The sequence below is a fragment of the Monodon monoceros genome, unplaced genomic scaffold, assembly GCF_005190385.1.
Source record: "Monodon monoceros isolate NGI ecotype Baffin Bay Population unplaced genomic scaffold, NGI_Narwhal_1 Super_Scaffold_1, whole genome shotgun sequence".
Lineage (NCBI taxonomy): Eukaryota > Metazoa > Chordata > Mammalia > Artiodactyla > Monodontidae > Monodon > Monodon monoceros.
The window spans coordinates 40,423,308-40,445,678 of record NW_021703765.1 but is presented as its reverse complement, the minus strand read 5'-3'; the positions used below and the strand labels follow the sequence as shown (position 1 = coordinate 40,445,678).

Genomic DNA, 22,371 nt, shown 5'->3' with positions numbered 1-22,371 from the left:
TGCCTAACAACAGATGATTTCCAATATATACTGTTTCTGCTGAACAGATTTTGTTCATCAGTGCCCATCTATGTGGCCTCCACAAAGTAAATTTGCTGTTAAATATATAACCTTTTCATTGAGAATCGTTATTGTATTTGGTTATTTTCTTTTATGCAATAGTCACATTATTTCAAGATATGTTAAACACAGTGCTTCTAATTCACTAAAGAAACTCATTAGTTTAGAGAATATAATCTTTTGAAATTAACAAGGCTACTAATAAAACAGTCAAGTTAAATCCTATGTACTTTCCTAAACTGTTGCATGGCAAAATTTAGGGTCATTAGGGTCTGTTTTAGTTATCTATAGGCTCAAATTGAGTTTTCAAAACTATACTACAAATTTTAAAATTATGTAATATATAACTATATATAATATATAACCATATATATATATATATATATATATATATAAAACTTTAAAATTCTGCTTCTAAATGGGCCCTTTTTGAGACACTACAGTTTATTTTTATTTAAAAAATGGATTCTTTTTTTTTCAGATCTCCTTTCCAGAGAAAAATGGAAAGGAGATCATGGGAGGAGCCTTTGTACCTTAAAATTGCCTTTTGAGAAACTCCTGTCTCGAAATGACATACTGTTGTTTTAAACAAGTCCTGCTGGAATTATTGCTGCTGGTGCAGATGGCAGAGAAGGACTGTCCCTGAGGATGAAATGGTGCTCACATTCTGCACTGCAGATGGAGTTGTGAACGCTGTAGGGAAACAGGACAGAGTGAGGGACAGAGGTATAAACAGAAATGAATATTCAACTTTTTTATAAGGTTGCACACTGTATTTGCACTACATTTCTTGCACACTGTACTTCAATTGCAGAAGGACTCCAGAAAGATAGTATTTCATTGTATGGACTTATTACTCTGCATGCACAGAAGCACTTGGAAACAAGGGAAATCAGATCACGCTCTGAGAATCAAGTTACAAAATCGGTGCATGTGGAATGAAGCGCAGGCGGTCACCTGAAATAGACTCATTCTCATATCCAAGGGAGCTTCCCAAGATGCTGCTTTACCTGTTCTCTGAGTGCACATCCCAGATCCCTCTACCCTGGCCTCCTCATTGGCTACCACGCACTTACCTCTTCCATGACTGTCTCTCATCGGACAGTGCATCTGCTAATGACTGCTAACTTCATTGGAGGTTACACCTGCCATCGTCAGCCCATCCTTAGGGGAGGATCATGGTTTTATTCTGTACCATATTGGGCACAGGCCCTGCCCCAATTTCCTATAATATAACATTTACAAATACCGTGATGTAAATTGAATGAGGTGTCGCTTAACTTTTAGGAATAAAGGAATGGGGGTAAAATATGGGGAAGAATTCACAACTTGATCCTAAGCCCAGACTCACTCCAGGTGAAGTTTAGGTGTGGTCCCCCTTCCTCTCCCAGGCTACTGCCGGGGGTGCCAGGGGTCACTCATGTCCATCCACACCCTGACTGGCCCAGTAACTAGCCAGTCTAGGCTCTAACCTACCCTGACACCCACCCCCTGACACCTCTAATACAGTCATTTCCTCTGCATTTTTTCTCTGCATTTTTAAGAAACGCTGGTTGTGAAAGACTGGGCTTAAACAGCCCCCTTCCACACACCTCTCTCTCTAGATCTTTCCTCGAAGATTGCAGTATAGCATTTTCAGTACATTTCAGTGTTCTTTTCTCAAACACGTCCATACTGCTCATGACAGTTTCCAGTCATGATTATTTTATGTTTGTTTCTTTTAATGGGCTTTCATCACTGTAATCTTTTTAAATTTCTCTTCAACTTCTTTCTTATTTTTCTTCCAGCTCAGTTTTAGTTGATCTTTGTTTTAGTTTATAATATCTTATTTGAACATTTGTAGCTTTTTTTTGACTCTTCTTTTGTTTTTTTAAAAGACAAAATGCTATCTCTAATTTTATTTATTTATTTATTTTTGCGGTACGCAGGCCTCTCACTGTTGTGGCCTCTCCCGTTGTGGAGCACAGGCTCCGGACACGCAGGCCGAGCAGCCATGGCTCACGGACCCAGCCGCTCCGCAGCATGTGGGATCTTCGTGGACCGGGGCACGAACCCGTGTCCACTGCATCGGCAGGCGGACTCTCAACCACTGCGCCACCAGGGAAGCCCTCTAATTTTATTTAGATTGTGGTATTTTAGGTCTTCCATTTCCTTGACTGATTTGTTTTCTGAGGTTATTCTTTGAGTGCCCTTTGCTTATATTCTGTTTCTTATTTTTTGTAGTTTCTATGCCCATGTTCCATACGGTCTCCTGTCTGATTCTTAGCTCATATTTGAATGGATTCTAATATTTGCTATAAAATATTCTAAGCAGGGCAGAGATTGAGGATGGGATAAAGGCAGGGGGACAGGGGAGCATGAGGTAGGATAACTCACAACTTCTGTCCAGATTTTCTTTTACAAATCGTTCGTCGAATAAGTTATATCCTTTTCCCGATGGCTTGTCTCTCACTTGATTTTTTTACCTTTCATGACATTGCTTCCTCACATTTCACCTCACACTGTCCCCTGGATAGTTGTCCAGGATGTTGACAATCAAAAAGATGGGTAGGATAATTTCTCCTTCATTACAGCCTTCCTAGGGCTCCCTGACACATCTATGGGATGTGCCCTGGTCCTCCTAGATCATATCTCCTTATTCAAACACCCACTTGATTAATATTTGGGAATGTGATTATTCTTGATGAACTGATTAATTTAATAAAACTCAATTGACACAATATTTGGCAGGGACATTTTGTATTTTGGGCTTTGGCACTGGGACTATTTCCTTGTTTCAATGAAGATTAATTTCTTCCTTTTTATTATTTAGTAATAAATAGGTGATTTTGATAGGTGCCTTTACTCTGGCATCTTGTCCCAGATTATATGTTTTAAAATGAGGCTTCATTGATGTTTTAGAGGAAAAACAAACAGAAGATCAACATGGAGAATGAGATACATCTCCTCAACCTGGATTATCCTCATGTCTTATAGCCGGCTGCCCTGTGCCTCGCTCCCAGCCCATCTTCCACACAGCACGTGCCATCCACTGAAAGAACTCACTCTGTTCTTCCATATCTCCGCCGGTCCCCACCTCCAAGCACTGCCCCAAACCTCTCCAGGTTCATATTTAGGATGAACAGCAAAAGAAGACATCCATTCCTTTCAGAGAGCAGCCTTGTCTAGACATGTAGGTTTGTGGTTTAGCCTGAAAATTCAACAAGGCAAACATAAAATAATGTAATGTTGAGACATCTCCAAATTTCTTGGTTATTCATTTGCTTCCAAATTTCCATATTGCATACAGAAAAAAAGAAGAAGGAATGACTTTCCAGGAATGGAAGGACAAAGAAAGGTCAATCAGAAGGGCAGGTTTTATTAGGGCTCTCCAGGCCCTGCCCCTGGGAGGTGTCCTCTTCAATGAAGTAGCTACTTTGTCTCTCCCTTGAATAGCCATCTGCAGCCCCTATCAGAACTAATGCTATTAAACTTCAGAATCATATGCCCACTCATTCTGATTCCATGCCAATCTTTTCATAATTTGATTTCCTATGTGCTTTGTCTATAGGGGAAATATGTGCTTGTTTAGCACTATTGATATTAAAGTTTTCTTTGGCAGTTAACCTTCTCCTTATAAATTAAAAATAAAAATTCAGATTTTACAAGTAAATCTGTTAGTAGCTTTGATGCATGCTTTAGCATCCCAAAGTTAGGTGGTCTCTAGAATAAAGATAAGGTGAAATTTTGGAGGATGCAAGGCTGATGACAGCCCCTGGACTGTGGTCAACGCACCAAGGACATGCACCTGAAGGGGGTCAGTCCTGGAGGCGAGACATGCTTCCCTGGAGAGACTGCTTCTGCACGACAGGGGATTTTCATTTGAGCCCCCAAAGTGTACACATTGCCTACCTAGAGGAAACACCGATCTGACACATCCAAACACTGGTAAAATTAGACACATTTAATGAATCTATTGTTACAACTCAGCCTTACAAACAACTCCAAGAAGCTTCCAAGCCCAAAATAATTTTAACCAATATACCATTTCAAAGAGGTCAAAGCTTTGAAAAATTACATCACAGTTCACCAAGTGGAAATAAGTTTTCATCCTGGGAAGGTTAAGTAAGTGTTTATGTATAAGATTAGTTTCACTTCTTTAGATGAGTGTCAAATATAAGCTATCCTAGGATATTTTAAATTTTGGCAAAACTTGAAATAATTTCCTAGCTTTTATAAAAATAATTTTTTTACCCTCACTAAAATAAGAAGGAAACCCATATAATGAGCTTTTTCTATGTGCAAGGGAGTAAGATCAGTGATTGATATACCTTACCTCATTTAATTTGTACAACTGCCTGATTAGTTAAGATATTGTACCATTTTACAGATGGGGAGAGTGAGGCATTAAAAATTTGTGGCTTAGCGAAAGTCATACAAGTAATATGTTATAGAGCCAGAATTATAATAACTTAGGTCTGTGCACCCATTGGAGAAGAAATAAATGATAATTATTACTATGCTAATGTTTTCTAGCCAGAGACCGCCAGGAACACACGTGTAGTTGAAGTTTGGGTTTATCACTCCTTGCATGAAGGGAGAACGCATGCCATGGGGAACCATAGGGGGTCTTAGGGGATTAGAAAGAGCCTATTAGAGGACTTGGGCTTTGGCTGGATGATTTGGGAAGGGGTCCAAGGAGGCTGGATTTCACTCTGGACGGGATGGAAAGCAGGAGTCATTCTATAATGACAGGAAGGGCACCCTGGGTCGGGATAGAGCCGTAATGGTTGGTAAAGAAGGGACAGTCATTCACATTAGCCTATACAGGGGGATGTTTGGTATTTCGTGGGTGGCACGGTGACCTCGCTTTCATCTGTATCCAGCCAAAATTATGAAGTGGCTTTGTTTTATCTAAGTGACCTTGTCTGATGATGGTTCTGTGAGATAATCTATGTTTAACAGAAGAATATATAAACACATGGCCTGGCTGTGAGCACCAAGCCAGCTTCAAACAATGCTGAGTCCTCTCTGTAAGTGTCAGACCAGTTCCTGGATGTCAGGGCTGCTTCTTGATTTCTCTTCTAAGACCAACAGCAGAGTGGTAACTGTAGCTGAGCTGTGAAATTATGAAACCAAGGATTCTCTGGCTGTTGGCTAAAAGGGTCTTGAGGCTTTGGGTGCTTCTAAATGGGAAGTTGAGGCACAGGCAATGCAGTTGTGATAGGGCTGTCCACAGGACGTGGTTTCTGAGAAAGATATGAGGAGAGAGAGAAGAGAAAGACAGAGAGAGAGGAGAGAGATCACATTCAAGATGGAAGCTGCAATCTGTCAAAAGCCCATCTCATCCCATCTGCCATATTCTATTCATTAGAAATGTGTCACTAAGTTCAGCCCACACATCAAAGGGAAGGGAATTAACCTTCAACTCCTGAAAGAAGGAGTATCAAAGAACTTGTGAACATATATTTTTTTAATCCCCCAAAGTACATTTATTGTTTTGGTCATTATTATCCCATGAAATTTTCTACTATGTTCTATTAAGATATATTTCATGTTCTTTATATTATCATTAAGACAAATTGCATATTACACATTTTAACTTAATGAAGTTTACTTAAGCGCACTTAGAGAGACAGAGAGAGAGAGAGAGAGAGAGAGAAATAATACCTATTTAAATAGTGCAGGGGAAAGAAAATACAATGCGTGTTGCTTAACTGGATTCAAGTTCAAATTAACTAACTATAGAAGATATTTTGAGTATACTAAAGGAAATTTGAATACGGACTGGGTGTTAGATGATATTAAGAAGTTATAAATTCTGCTGGTGTGATAATAAAATTGGGCCATTAAGGAAAATTCCCTTTTGAAAGAGATACTGAATTTTTTGGGGGGTAAAATACAGTATCTGTAATTTATTTTGCATTTTCAATCCCCCTCTCAGAAGAGGTAAAGCAAATATGCCAAGATTAATGTCTTTCACAACTTAGTAAATGTTGCATGGATGTTCAGTATACTATTCTTTCTACTCTTCTGCGTTTCAATTTTTTTAAATAATAACAGGTAAAAATAAAACCAAAAATCCCCCCAACACACCAGTGCAGATGAGCCCGTCTCCACTCAGACCACAGGCAGGGAGTGAGGAAAAGGAGAGTGTGGGCTTTGCTTTCGGTTGTCTTCGTGCCTTGTTGAGAGAAACTCTATTACAAAAGGATATTTTACGTGGAAATGCTTTTATAATATCCTACTATACGTTTGCGTATACAAAATTTTTTGTCTTATACTTTATGGGCTACTTTAGGGATTTTGGAAAACTACTTTGACCTCATCTGAGTTTTGCCTGTTATGATGCTATTAGAACCGAGCCTGAAGTGACCGACCTCATATGGGTGTTGCCACCCAAAGCTCGTGTGGTTTTTGTCTGTACATTCCAGGCAATGACCACCCAGGATGCCCTCTGGTTCTCCGCTCATGTGATCCAGTGGGTCCAAGTTGGGACAGTGTCAAAGTAATAGCTTGAGCTTCACAATGTTTGTAGCTTAAATCTCCCACGTTGGTGATTTATCATTGAGTCCTTCCAGCGGTGGGAATAGATTCGCCAGGTGTCAGCGTTTGACACTGACAGTGTGGGTTGCGGGGGCTGAGTATACTGGAAGAGTCGAGGCTGCTGGAGAAAAGTGTGACAGCGTTGGGAGGAGCCGCAGGGAGGAGACGGCCTGGAAAGGAGTGGAGAAGGAAAGCCGATTGCAATTGAGGATGGAGCCAGAGACCATTGTGAATCTAGGGTCAGAAGAATCTGTTGTCTAGACGAAGAATTAAATAGAGCAAAGACAATGGTTGCCCGAACTCCAGGTTTCACTCGTAAAACGACCTGAGGTAGGTCTGCAGTTACTGAGTGAAGGAAACCTCGTGTCTAATGGATCCTTTTGAACATTTACCTGTAATGATGGAATTAAAACATGATCTGTGCAGCACTCCTGATGAAATGCTTCGAGTGTGCAGTGAACGGTGTGGGGGGGGCGGGGCATCGGATCCCACGCCCCCTCCTGCCAAGGCGACATTCAAATCTGTCATAACCACCGTCTGAATTCCATCGTGGAGGGGACCCGTTCCATCTGTTTGTCACAATGGCCCATTTGCAGCCAAGTGGATTTAAGCCCTTTAAAAATGATTTCCTCTCAAAAGCCCTTTCTTTGTGTGTGCGATTTCCCAACAAGTCTCAGATGGAAGTTCACCTCACCGGCGTTGCCACTTAGCAACTAACCCTCTGTTTAAATTATGCTTCAAAATGCTGCGCATGACAAAGCTGATTCTCATTCATTTTCCAAACGCCATGATATTCATCAGAATCTTGCAGTGGCCTTGCCCCCTCTGCAGTGCTTGCCTTGGATTTTTATCAGTGTCTGTCAGAGACCCAGGGTTCAAACTACTGGAGATCCAGACGACACCTGGCTACCCAGCTCCCCGGAATACCGGCTGCAGTGCTTATCAGTGCATTATTCATCAAAACTGATGGTGCAAGGTACAGCATGCTGTCTGCAGTTCAGTGTATGAGTAGAAAGGGGTTGGCAGAAACGCCTGGTGTTCTGTGAGCAGCACGTAATCAATAGTCTGGGTGCTTATTCACTTCGTGTTGATGACTATTCCCTCTGGTACATTGCTGTATATTTTTGGGTTCACTGTACTACCAGCTGTGCAATTTTTCTTCCTCCTCTGTTCCTCCTATCAGCCCTGATACAGCACAACCTATTTGTATGATGGGTGTCAAATCAAATAATCTAATGACCAAAGACAGGGCAGCAGGCATGGGCGAAAAGAGACCAATCTGCTAATATCCACGTGTACTCGGTAATAAAATCAAACGAGCTGCACTTAAATTCAGACTTTCTGCTACTTGACTCAGATGAAACAATACCAGTCCTCCCCTGTCTCCATCTCAAACGACAAACAAATCATTGGCATCCCCCTTCCATTTTATCCTCTAAGTGTGTTTGTGTGTGCTACAGTTTGTAAATCCTATTCCCTCTGAGTAGAGGAACTTAGTTCCCTCTGTTAATGACAAATGCTCAACACTGTCAAGGGACTGCAGAATCTGAGCGGTCACACCTCAGCCCCCTCCTTCTCTGTTGATGTTATTAGGAATTATACAGAATGTGCTCAAATCAATACTGCAATCCATCCAGTTACATCTGAGATGAAGAAATTAATTTTCACTTGCAAGTTAAGGAGCAGTTATCCATCTTGTACAGTTTAAAAAATGTGATTATTTATTGTTATTAAGAGAAAAGTATCTGTCTTTTTTAAGATGTAGAAAAAAATAGACATCCAAGTGGAAAAAGCTAGTTTTAAATGTTCAAATCAGTCCCAAATTTTAGTCAACTTCTCAGCAATCACCACAGAAGTTCTTTAAGATTTAATATTCTCTGTGAGTCCGTGTTCTTAAGAGCTCCTGTCTCAGGCAGCAGTGAAGCCTATGGTCTGGTAGGTGATTTGAAGACTGGACGGCTGTGGCCAGCGTGCACCATGGTGTTGGCCCATGTCCGGGGTTTGATAGCTGTGTCCATCATTTTTGTCAGGATGGGTGATCACTGTGGGCCAAAACCATGGTCACTAAGACATTAACTGGTCTCCTGAATCTTCACACATTTTCATCAGTAAGAAAAAAAAAAGAATTCTTTATTTTTAGGATGAATGAGTCTAGTTAGACCGATTCATAGTCGCCAGTGGTATTATGTGGATGCAGTTAAGACCTCAAGTGGGAATTCCAAATTCTGGGACTTGCTTTAGATGTAGCCCCGTAGCCACGCTACACACATATGACATCCACCTCTTGACAAAGTGAATCTCTCTGGTTCCTGGGTCCTGCCCTGAAATGCAGCTTAAAATGGGCAAATGCGCAGACAATAGAGCATCACGTGGCACAGCTGTGGGCAGGATTGGAATAAAAGAGGCAATCGTTACAGTAGTTACTGAGGTCACAAAATTCAATTTTGGATAGTGTGATAGTTACCTCATGGGGCTATCTCAATTCAGACAGCCTGGGTTCAAATCCTGCCATTTCCTAGGGCTGAAGTCACTGGTAAAGTGAATTAACCTCTCTGTTGTTCAGTTCCATTCCATGCTAATTGTGAATAATAACATTTCCCAGGTCATAGGGTTATTGTGAGGAATAAATTGAGATAGATCACGTAAAGGATTAGCAAGCACCTGGCACCTAGAAAGTGATCAATGAAAGCTAGCCTTTATTACCAATGACCAGCAAACTAGGACCTGGTAGTATTATTTCCACTCAAGTCTACTCAACCGCAACTGCATTGGTGAACATCCAACACGTGTAAGGCACTGTCCTGTGTGTTGAGGGGTAAAAATATGATGAAAATACGGCTCTAGCCTCCAGTTGCTTAAGATTGATGGGGTGGAGTTAGACACGTATACACCTGACAGCAATGAGGGTACAACCGAGGCACAGACCACGTCCACAAACCATGAAGATAGGGAGGAAAGTCTCTCGTTCTTATTTGAGGTGGGGAGGAGGGTGGTCCAGGTGATCACTGGAGCTGGTCCTGGAAGTACAAGTAAGAATTTAAGGAGGGATTGGGAGTGTGAGGGGATATTCTGATGCAATATCATAAACGGGGAAATGGAAAGTTGTGGGGATTGTAGCGAATGGTCTTATTTAACTAGGAGCATGCATGACAGGAAGAGAAAAGCATGAACTCTGGAGTTGTTGGCTCAACCTGTGTTTGGCTCTGCCTTTATTCCTTGGCTGTGTGACATGGAACCTCACCATATGTGAAACATATAAACCCTGTGTAGATGTACACCGATGATGGATAATAATCATATGTACCCCATAGTATCGTTGTAGGGATTTACGGGAATGAGATATGTAAAGCACTGGGTTTGTGAAAGCCAACAGTAAATATTTCCTTTGGGGGCAGAGAGTGGGAGGTTCTTCACCATTGTTTAGTATGGCTCAGTTGGCAGCTGGAGCTCCTCAGTGTTTTGAGGCTTAGGGAAAGTTGACTCAAGCCCCAAATCCACTTTATGTTGTGTCTGTGCATTGCCAAGTCACTCCTGGCTTTGAGCCCTCTGAGCTTCCTCTAACTATCTCTCATGCTCTTGCTTCTCTTCCAGAAGCAGCCCTTGTCCCTCAGAACAGCTGGATGGATTGGCCCAGGCAGAAGGAAAAGCAGATGCAAAGACCCTGAGGTAAGTGTGAGCTTGACTTACTCAAAGAAGAGCAAGGAAGTCCTAGGGCTAGAACAGAGTGGGGAAAAGCGACAGTGACCGGAGATGCAGTCAGAGTAGTAGTCAGGGCACAGATAATGGAAAGCACCATAGACCATGGCGAGGACTTCAGATTTTATCCAGAATGAAAAGACAAGTCTTTGAAGAGTTTTGGTAAAGGGAGTGGGATGGTATATCTTATGCTTAAAAGGACCACTCTGGCAGCAAGAAAGGAAAATAGATTGAAGAGGCAAAAGAAGCAGGGAGACCACTCAGGAGACTCTTGAAATAACCCAGGTGAGAGCTGATGGTGGTTTGGGCTAGGGTTGTAAATGGTGGACATGGTTAGAAATGCTCTAGGGAGAGGTGAGATGATTCATTCATGGACAGAATACAAAGGTGAGGAAGAAGAGTCAAGGGCAAGTCCACAATTTTTGACCAGAGCTACTAGAGGGTAGAGGTACCGCTTACCAAGTGGGAAAGGACTGAAGGAGGAACAGGTTTGGGCGAGGGGAAATCAAGAGTTCTGCTTTGGACATGTTAAGTCTGAGATATCTTTTCCTATTAATCATCCATCAAATGGAGATGTCGAGCAAATACTGGAATACATGATTTTAGAATCTGGGGTGAGGTTAGGGCTCAAGATTAAATTTGGAAATGTATTATCCTCTGCTGTTAGATGAAAACATTACATTTATAGCTCAAAATTATGGAAATAACATGGATTTAAATTTGGACAAAGAGGAAAAAAATTTCTTCTGAGTCAGTTTGCCTTCAACACCACCAAGTACCCTGTGGGGCCTAGGGGACAGGGCCCAGGGAGCCAGGCCAGCTCTGTGTATTGGCCTGTGTGAGGTCCTGAAGACCCTGAGGGCCGACAGCAATGAAGGGCATGCACACAGACCCAGCCGGGGAAGAGGGAAGCAGAAATCAAGCTGCTCCAGAATACATCCAGAGCAAACAAGCAAAACTCACCTTCCTTTATTTTCTGTTTTATATCACTGAGCAATTTGATTATAACAAATCAGCAGGACAAAGCTTTTCTGTGGGGAGACAAAAATCAATGAGAAGAATCAAGGTTGAGTAAATGTCCTATGGATATGCAGGGGAGAGAATACATTTTCCAGAATAAGAAGGGAACGCGTCAGAATTAGTTGTTTCTAAACACAAAGTTACTTTTACTTTCATTTTGTGCTTTCAATGGGTTTGAGGGGGTGGGTCACATCTGTGGAGAAACAGTCCATGACCTGAGAAGGTTTCAAAAGTGTTTATGATATGTTTTTTGACTTGATAAGATGTGGAAATTTTTCACAAAGGAATTTCTTTATGAAAGTAATTGGGTAAGTCATTGGGAAAGAGTACACGTCCAAATTAAAGTTGGCAGCAGCAATGCAGTGACCTGATTGGCTGTCATCAATTTCAGCCCATGCAATCACACTGGAAAGGAATCGATGCCTGTAAGTGAAAGCCATCCTGGTGCACCACTCAGCCATCCCTTCAAGGGAAGACCTGCTACAAGGAGCGCGAGTAGACAACAGCCTCTGAGTGTAGGTGACCTTGGGATCTGCCTCAGCTTTTAAGCCAGTGCCGAGCACTTGCATGGCAGCCCTCAGCAGACCACTGAGCAAAACAGTGGTGAAGGGCTTGCGATCTCTGGAGAGCGGTATCTCTCCCACTGCTTTCTGGGAGCTTATTGTCCTGCAGTCCCTTGTTGGCTGACCGAGGCTTCCTCAGAGCTGCCCCACAGGCTGAGGTTCTCCCTACCTGACTCTCCTTCCTTCCCTTGTACTTCCACAGGCATCAGACCTACATCAGAGTCTGAAAGTTTTCTCTAACTGTTCTTGTTCCTTTTCCCCTTTATCTGTAATAGGCATTATCCCCAATTAATACCTTGCATTTCTAGCTCTGTCTGAGGATCTGCTGCTGGAAAGACTCAACTGACACACCATGTCACCCTTTATTTCGTTGTATCGGGAACTTGCGGAGAATATATGGGAAAACAATTTTTAAAAACCTACTTTTATTATTTTTTATTTACTCATATATTCCCCATTTACACCAATTTCTGCTTTATATAAAGGTGTGACATACTCTGCGATATTCCTTGCCTCCAATCCCTGATTAACAGGTTTCTGCTCTGGTTGGATCATATGTACTCTTTCTAAGAGAGAATTTAGCATGTTTTGAAAGAATGCTAACATTTTGGAAGAATTGACACTAACAAGTATGTACATTATTCAAAAGGTAAAATCTCCTCTGACAGTTAAAAAATTGTAAACTGGTATCAACTATTTTCCAATTTTCCTTGCAGTTGGCTGACACAGAATTGTTCTATCAAATATAAATGGTCTCTAATTATAACAGATTTAGGGAAGAATGACTGTGATGGAAAACCTGAAAACAATTGGGACCAAGTTGAGATGGGCTGAATCAAACTGAAAGCTTCCTCAAATGAACATCCTAGTATGCTTTTAGCAAAGTGTTCATTTTCAGTGCATCCTTCTCATCTGTAACTCCTTAGTGCCATGTGTGGTTTCTGTATGAGAAAGTCTGTGAAATCAATCATCTATCTTTCTTTCTTATTTTACTGCTAAACAGAGCCCTGACATGGGTTTTGGATCATGAGCTCATGACCACGTGGACCTTGGCCAATTCACCCAAGCTTTTAGGGTCTCCCTTCCACATGTATAGAAGGAAGGGGTTGAACCGGAAATTCACTATGATCAATTTCAGCTCCTAATGTCTATCATTTTATGGAACGAAAAAGGAATAAAATATGCCTAAAGTCATCTTCCTGTGCTACTTCTCCTTCTCTCAAAAACAAAACACTAAAACATATTCAGTGTTTCAAAGACATTTTTGCTTTATTCAAACCCCTTCCCCCGCTTTGCAGGATGATCTTGACGAATTTCAGAGGAATTGAGAAGACCGATTTCCAGATCATCTGGAGTAATTAATTCCAGTGGCTGGAGTTAATTATGATGAGGCAATTCATAAAGTATACAGTAGAAAAAAAAGCAATTGATGAGACTTCATCTGCAGTGGGATTCGTTTCTTCAAAGGCATTCTTCTGGCAACACGTTTCACAGTTAAACATGTGTGCTTCAATGGTGGGAAAACAGTTTATGAGGTTATCATTAGGTATGGGTATGAATTATGTGCAAACGGCCTTATGTATATTTTTGCAGATATGATACAGGCCTAATTGGTGTATTACATGGGGGAATTAATGACTATAGCAGAGACCTCAACTCCATCATGTTTTTCATGTGGAAATTATGGTTATTTACAAAAAAAAATCCATTAGTAAAAATGGCATGATATTGTGAAATAATATTAACATCAATATGAAAAATTAACAGGAACATATTCAGTATAAAAATGACAATTTGGGAAGCACTCTCAAATCTGTATTTTAAAAATAAAGAATTTGCAATAATGCAATAACAGAATGTATTTCTGTTTTATGATTCAGATAGTAAAGCACTTAGGTTCCACTTTCATGGTTTATGCTGTTATCAGAACCCCCTGATATAATTAGATGGCCTTATTTTGGCCTTATTACTTATATTTTCTTATTGCATAGCAAAAATCCCACTGGTGAGAAAAACCCTCAATATCTTAAATCTAAGAGCTATGTTGCTGAAATAAGCATGAGAGCCTGAAATCAAGTTCATTCACAAAAAAGGAGCCAGGAGTTTTGTAAGCTGATTAATAAAGATAATACCACTCCTGAGCATTTTCAAACTTTTTATTAGTTTAAAAATTGATTTTACTTTCATAATCTCTCTCATTTTATTCTCCTAATGCCCCTGTGAGGTAGATGCTATTGTTCCCATTTTGTAGATGGAAAAGTTTATGGTTGTATTAAATGGCAGAGCAGAGACTCGAACATTTTTCATGCTACTCAACAACTCCGTTCTACTCACAACCCTGGAAATTACAAGCAAAACCATTTAGCTAAGAAACAGCACGTGTATACAGTGTGCTTTGTAATATTGTGTTTAAAAGCTGATTATTAAGATCTATTCCTGACCCTTTCTCAGAAAGGCCAATACTTCACTTTTTGCCTTAAGGCTTGGTACCTAAGTTTTCAGGCAGGTTTTGTTGTTAACTGGCTTTGAATCCTTAGCCAAACAGCTTGCCCTCTCTGAAAAGAGGGGACTGAAGTCTTCTAGATCTAAAGCACTTGATTCAAATTTTGTTAAACTAAAATAAATGTACTCCTGATTAACTGACCATGTCATTGTCACTTATGTCACCATATTGTAGTGGTTATAGGTTGCAATCAATGGCTCAGAAAGATTGCTTCTATAAGAACAAGCTCAAATAAGCTTGCATAAGACATTTCCTTTGAAAATTATTATATCTGAAAAGTTTTTTCTCTAAAATATCTTATATGAATAAGGCAAAACTTAACCTACTTTGTTAAAAAAAAGAAAGAAACAGAAGAAAAATTCACAAATGGAGATAGCTTAACAGTGTCTTAACAATTTTCTATTCTTTACTGATTTAGGTACCAGACTACAGAAATGTTTTAATTATTGAGAGCAGGAAAACAATCTCACCAGTCTTTTGACATTAGTATAAGCAGGTTGGCTCACATATGCTGTGCTAAGTGTATAGAATGGTCTAAAAATGGGACAAATATACTTGCCACTGAGAATGTGAATGGAGCTAAAAAATCAAAATAATTGTTAAAATGCTGGCCACACCGGATGAAAATATGAATTTGAAATGAATTTCCAACTTTATTATAAATAGAAGCATTTGAATTTTGCTTAGGATCTTTGTGGCATTTCAGATAAAAAGTTGTCAGCCAAAACACTGCTATTGTAATAATGTATTTCAGTTCAAGTTACATATGCTGTTGATCCTTGAACAATGCAGGGGTCAGGGGCACTGACCACCCGGGCAATGGAAAATCCACATATGAGTTATGGTTGACCCTTGCGTCCACAGTTCCACATCTGTGGATTCAACCACCACAAACCCATGTAGTACTGTAATGCTTACTACTGAAAAAAATCTACATATAAGTGGACCTGCTCAGTTCAAACCCATGTTGTTCAAGGGTCAACTGTATTTCATGTCTTATACATTTACAATAAGTTCTCCCCAACTTCCTCCCCCTCAAAAAACATGTCCCAATGGTAGCTATTGTTTGTTATGGATCCAGCATTATAAGTATTATTTACTTTTATCTTCTAAACAACTGTGTAAGTGAGGTGTTGTTATCTCAATTTTGCATATAAGGAAAACAAGTTCAGTAGTAAATCCAGGTATACCTGCTTCACAAGGCAAGTTGGTTTGATTAACCACAAAACTTTCTGTCCACTTTGTAGCCAATTGCTGTAGCATTCTATACACCTATGTGCTAGGAAATATGAACACTACTGTGGTGGAAATTTCTATGTGGTGGTTTTTCTGGAACATAAGAAAATTCTGGGAGTGATCATGAGTAGTCCTCAGAAATAACCATTTTCCCCCTAAGAGGAAAATTCCTTGATGCTTGGGGAAAGGCATCAGTTTTCTAAACTGATGTGCCTTTGTGTTGGGTTATGTATCTGTATCTCTGTCCATTGGCAGACTTTTTTGGGGCTTCCCCTTGCTTCCCAGCACATGATCAATTTTTCATGGGAAGAGGCATGACCTAGGACATTTGCCTATTTTATATATAGAACTATAAAGATAACGATACCCTCCAGCAAATGAGGAAACCTGTGAGCTGTAAATGCCTGTGTCTCCAATTAATTCACAGAATTCCCTCCAAGGGAGGGACTTATTTTGCATTTGAACTCCAAAACACCTTTCAAGATTGTTAAACTTAACACCAGCCTGAAAATCCCAATCATGCTGGAGATCAGTTAACTGCTTCCAGTGTTCTACTAGCTCCCCTTTAAGATGTTTGCATTTTAGAGTAAGTAATTTGGCCATTACCACATTTGCACCAAATAAAAACACATTATTGTTTTGTATGATAGTAAGTTGACTTATAATACTCAAATGCACCGAAAGCTTGCTCCTTGACTTTCTTATCTGAGCTAATAGTCAATATCATCCTTTTCCTGCTTTACCAGTTTCAAATCTCAGCTTGTCTTCCTCTGTACACTTGTTTTATTTGAATTCTTTCTTTCCATGACACAATTGCTTTCCTCATTCCCACGGTGGGATTTAAATGCTCTGATACTCCCCTGTTACAAATTTCAAACCAACTTTCTCATATTGCATCAAAATTAATTCCTTGACTACTTGATTATCTAATTATTTGCCATTAACTTTAATAGTTTAAAATAATAGTCTCTTATGACAACAATTGATGTTCATGGTAGAAGATTTATACAATTAGATAAGGGGTAAAGAGAAAATAAGAAACACTGGAGTATCATCAACCAGAAATAACCTGTGTTATGGTATATAGTTTTTCTTTATTTCCATGGATATTCTTATTTACAAATATTACAATAATGAATCATACTGTATAAACTATTTTGTAACCTTTCCCCACAATATAACATGAATATATTTCTATCTTCCTAAATGCTATTTTTCAATCTTATTCAAAATGATTTTATAATTTCCCATTATATGGGTATACACAGTTTATTCAACCAGTTCCCTAATGTTAGGCTAGAGGTTCTATCCATGTTTTTGGTTATTGTAAACAAGTATATTGATAAACAACCTTGGTAAATAAATCTTTGTTACATCTGTAATCATTTTCTTAGGGGTGAATTCTTAGAGGAAGAATTACTAGGTCATAGTCTGTACACAATTTTAGGATTAAAAAAATGAATATATTTTTCCAAAGTTACATCCAGCATAGCTGTACCAATTTATACTCCTTAAGCTTATTGATGATTCCTGCGTCATTGTCCCTGAATATTATCAATTTTAAAGTACATTTTCTAGGCAAAAACTCACTGATTTAATCAGTTTTTATTTGACTAGCTGAAATAATTGAACTTAAAACTTTTTCCTGGTTTATCGTTTTTTTGTTTTTTAAAAATATTTATTTATTTATTTACCTTTGGCTGCATTGGGTCTTCGTCGCTGTGCGTAGGCTTTCTCTAGTTGCAGCGAGCGGGGGCAACTCTTCATTGCGGTGCGCGGGCTTCTCATTGCGGTGGCTTCTCTTGTTGCGGAGCACGGGCTCTAGGTGTGCAGGCACAATAGTTGTGGCGCACGGGTTTAGTTGCTCCGTGGCATGTGGGATCTTCCTGGACCAAGGCTTGAACCCTTGTCCCCTGCATTGGCAGGCGGATTCTTAACCACTGCACAACCATGGAAGCCTCTCCTGGTCTATCTTTAGTGGTGTGTGTATGTGTTTTACTGCCGGTTCATGTTCTTTGCTCATTTGTTTATTGGAATATGTGCTCTTTCTTAAAAATTAATTTTTAAGAACCCTCCATATATTAAAGATAGTAAAATCTAAATGTCACATATGTTATAAATATTTTTCCAGTTTAAAAGGTCTTTCAATTATTTTGTTTCAGACAGTTCAAAAATGTGTGGAGTTTACCTTTTCCTTTAAAGTATTTGTTGCTTTGATATCACAGTTATCAACACATTTCAACCCTAATATTAAACGCATTTTTTCAACTACAACACAGTTTCTAGTATTTCTATGATTTTACTTAAAAATTTAGATTTGCACTATTTAAAAGAGTGAAGGATCTAACAACAGATTAGGAAGATACTAGAGGGAGAGGCAGAGGAATCCCCCTTACCACTCTACACTTTCAGGCTCCCAGGCTGGTAGATCTGGTTTGATGGTGGTGGGACAATGACCTTACAGGACGTCAGGGTTAGACTCACCTTGTAGGGTCACCTGGAAAGAAATATCAGCATCTGGAGAGGAAGTGACAGAGAAGGGAGGTGAAAGCCTGGTGAGCACAACTTTGCCTGCTCCTGTGCTTTAGTGCATGGATGCTGTCCATCAACGGCATTCCTTTAAGGATCCTCTCACATTCTCCAGATTGTGCTGAGTTCCATCCAAACTGAGTGTGAAGACCACACTTTCCAATGGCCCCACTTTGGAAGAGAGGAAGGGGCCTGACACCCAGAGGTACGAAGTGGTACGGAAAGAAAAACAAGATGTGACTGGGCCAGGGTAAATCCACCCAGGACCATCTGTTTGCAGCGTGTGTCCCCTTAAACATCTTCTCGGGCAAGAGCACAAACTGTCCTATTCAAAAAGGCTTACTTGCCTTTCCTCAGCTGCCTCTAAGCTGCTCAGTCCTTCCGGGGAAGCAAAGGCCGCTTTTGGGGTGAGGCCCTCGCTTCATCCAGCGACTAGCACCATGCCCGGCAGCCCCACCTAGCACTTGCTCGCACCATGGCCTCCGTCTTGGAGCTGGCGTGCATCTACTCGGCGCTCATCCTGCACGACGATGAGGTGACAGTCACGGAGGATAAGATAAATGCCCACATTAAAGCAGCCGGTGTAAATGTTGAACATCTCTGGCCAGGCTTGTTTGCAAAGGCTTTGGCCAATGTCAACATCGGGATCCTCATGCGCAATGTGGGGACTGGTGGAGCTGCCCCAGCAGCTGGTGCTGCCCCAGCAGGGGGTCCTGCCCCCTCCATCACTGCTGCCCCAGCTGAGGAGAAGAAAGCAGAAGCAAAGAAAGAAGAATCTGAAGAGTCTTATGATGGCATGCGCTTCGGTCTTTTTGACTAAACCTCTTTAGTAACAGGGTCAATAAAAAGCTGACCTCATTGCTGCCGTTGGTCTTAAAATAAACAAACAAACAAACAAATAAATAAATAAATAGGCTTTCTCAGAATTCCTAGCAGGAAATTTCTGTTTATATATTATTGGTCAGGCGTGTGTAACAGGAACACCTCTCACTACTGGAGAGGCTGGGAATGCAAGTGTTTATATGGGCACGTTGGCACCCTTCATCCAATGAGCATTCTCTTAGTAAAGGAAGAAGGAGAGATACACTGGATGGAAAATAACAGTCTCTGTTATTAATGGGGGAGAATTTGAGAAACAATTCAAATAAAATGTGAACATTCTAAATAATAATATGCTGAGTAGAATATCAGTTATCTACTTTATTACTTCATAGGGTTATTTTGAGTATTAAATGAGAGAAGGCTCAAGAAGTCTTACCCACGATTATTATACATTTAATTTAAATGAGGTAATGCCTATAAAGTGTTGCACAGAGCAAAGGCTCAAAATATATTAGCTGTGGTTCTTTGCTGTTATGAAAACGTTTCATTCTCTGGGATCCTTTGCTTCTGCTTCATAAATGATATGAATACAATTCTACGCAGAGGTTTTTATTTCCTATCTACGTGATGATCACAGGTTTAACCTTAAGGGAGATGGCAGTGCTTTCCAACCATGTCACATAAAGCATCACTTATGGAGAATGTTTTGGGAAGCTGTGGCAGATGATAATATTTACCTGCCTTACTGTAACACTTTATTTTATAACAGGTTGGTTCACGAAGGTTTGCTGGAGTCAGGATTGTTATAATGAACATCCAATGTTTGTAAGACTATTTGAGAATACTTGGTTAATATCAACTGTCTTATATTCAAAAGGCATAAAAAGAATAATGAGTAAAGCATACTTTCAAAAAACTGCTGTGACTTAGAATTATAGGATCATTACATTTTTGAGCTGGGAGGATTTTAGAGGGGAAACTGAGGCTGGGAGTGTGTAGAGTGAATAAGTGGATTGGAGAAGTTCACAAATAGGTAATATCATCTATTATATCTTGTCTCATGAAGTCGTATCAAGTAGAACATGAAAACCCTTTGCTTATGCTATGCTTTATTTTTCTAGTGTAATTGGTATTATAACCGTTTAGTTGTGGTTTCCACTATAGCAATGAAAAATATATAGTCTTTGTTGGGTGAATTGATAAAAAATAACGACATGATATCAATAGCTAAATATAGGGCTGGTTTTATATTTGCTGTCTCATCTCTGACTTTATGAGATTCTACTCCTCACTTTTCTTTCAATTAAACTGGCAGGAGAGCATTTACTTTCTCTTATTTCTTGGACTTATTATCTAGAGATAATCTGAGAGATAAGACTAAAGAATGATTTCATTGTGACTTCATTTTAGAACCAATGGCACTTTGCAAATGGCTGTGACGTTAGCAGATAATTTAACCATCCCAAACTTTGCGATCCTTACACGGGAATAAAAGTAGTACCTACCTCATCATGTTGTTGAGGCTGAAACGAGGTAATATGCTTAAAAACTTTCCGGAATACCTACATCATGTGCATTCACTATTATTATGAGGAGTAGAATTATAACTGGCACCTGTCTGATACATACAAGAGATTTTGTTGAGTTGAAAAGCAATGGATTTGCCACAGAAGTCCTCATGTTCTGGGGAAGTAGCTATTTTATTACTGTCTAATCTTTCAAAAATCCTCTTGTCTTCAAGCACAATTTCTCTCTCAAATCCAGTTTTTGGTGGAGATTCTCAATATGTGGGTGTTAGTAGAACACACCCTCATGGCATTTGTTAAGAGCACAACTTACAAAGGACCACTGTAGCCTGCAGATCACTGATAAAAACAGCTGGAGCTGACATCTGTGCCTTACAAACCTTTTCAAGTCATAACAAAACCAGCCTGATTTCATAGCCACAGTACGAATTTCAACTCATGTATAGGAAAGATGTCTGGGAAACCTGATATTGCTGGGCACATAAGATGAAGGCCTTGTCCTTTAATTCCGTGTTGGGAAGCACCGATGAAAGGACATAAAATGCGCACTTAACACTTCCCTAAGTAAGCATGGATTTCACAGTTACAGGTTGATTGTCATTTGGTGAATTTGTGAGCTTTTAATGATTCTCGCCACTTTCAAATGACCAGTAGGAGTATGTTTGAAATTGATCACTCTGATTTATAGTCATAAAGGTAACAGGATAAGTCAGAAGACCTAAGGCAGGACTCTCTTTCTAAAATGCATTTTGTCTCTGGTTCCTTTGGCCAGCCTGTAATTGCTAATGAGCTCTTCTGCCAGTTATAAGTCACAGGTCCCGTGACAGGTTTTCCTATATGATTTTTATCAAATGCTTCGGAATCCTGGGGCAGAAAGAAATTATGTAAATATAAGTTTTTATTACTATTGCGTTTTTATTACTTTTCTCCTCTGGTTTTTATTGCCTCATATAATACAGGTAAATATGGAGATCCCACGAGGAGATGGGGGTTTCTGATCTCGTGCCTCTGCTCTCATGCTTTGTATTCAATCCATGTTAATTATCCATGATTTCTTAGGCAAAGAGAGGAACGCAGACTCCATGCTGTCTGCAACTACTTCAGTCATTCCTTTACTGCCCGTGACACCATGTGAGACCTGCAGATGCTAATCGATCTCTCCCTGCCCCAGCTCAAACAAAAAATGTTAACCATATGCAACTTCAACCTGTTTATCCTTAAGCAATGCAAAGCCATGCAGCACTACAGACGGGCAGTGGGGGAGAGCACAGCGCTGACACTTCACACAGGGTTGCTTTGTGAAACAGAAGAGCTCGGAATCATACGAATTTAGGGCAGGGATAGTTGAGTTGGGCCCCTTTCTTCCAGCTTTTCTCACTGATAAAGACAAGGGCTCCTCAGAAATTCTCTTCATCCGAGTAGAATTGATGAACAACTACTTAAATATTAGCTCCTGGAGTTCAGATTTGGAGGTTCTTTTGGGGACTGTGGATTCTGAACGTCTAAATGCTCTCCGACATGATCTGTTAGCTACTGGTAAGAACTGAGACATTCACCAGGAGAAAGAAAAGAGGAGTTTTAATTAACGTTAGCTCATTTTGTTTAATCTGAATGATAATTTTCTGTTGGACATTATTTTGGGGTGCTGATCTTTTCAAAGCACTCTTCATCTTGGTAGCTAATGTTTCTTAGTACTTTCTAAAAAAATCCCAGCAGATTATTAAACACAGTAAATTTAAAGGACATTGGGAAATATAACTCAGAAAGTAGAAAAAAGATTCAAAATGGTATTTGAATAAACATTACAATCTCAGTCTCCTTTTTCTTCAAAATAAGCTTATTTATTCACTTATTTAATGTTTCTCCTTCCTTGAGCTGTAAAACAATATGT

The 22,371-nt window shown here is 39.9% G+C and overlaps 1 protein-coding gene across 2 annotated transcripts; it reads left to right on the top strand.

The window, feature by feature from the left end:
• The first annotated feature begins 18,595 nt into the window (after positions 1–18,595).
• Positions 18,596–18,952, top strand: LOC114900976 (60S acidic ribosomal protein P1-like). Of its 2 annotated transcripts, XM_029232537.1 has the most exons (2): positions 18,608–18,678; positions 18,754–18,952. In XM_029232537.1, exons 1-2 carry the CDS (start codon positions 18,608–18,610, stop codon positions 18,950–18,952), a joined length of 270 nt encoding a protein of 89 aa, XP_029088370.1. The 2 variants fall into 2 exon arrangements, with proteins under 2 accessions (XP_029088376.1, XP_029088370.1); XM_029232543.1 differs by having other exon boundaries at positions 18,596–18,952.
• Positions 18,953–22,371: the final 3,419 nt, after the last annotated feature.

Coding starts and splice junctions, on each gene's coding strand:
- LOC114900976 (XM_029232543.1), top strand. CDS start 18,608: ATGGCCTCCGTCTTGGAGCTGGCGTGCATCTACTCGGCGCTCATCCTG.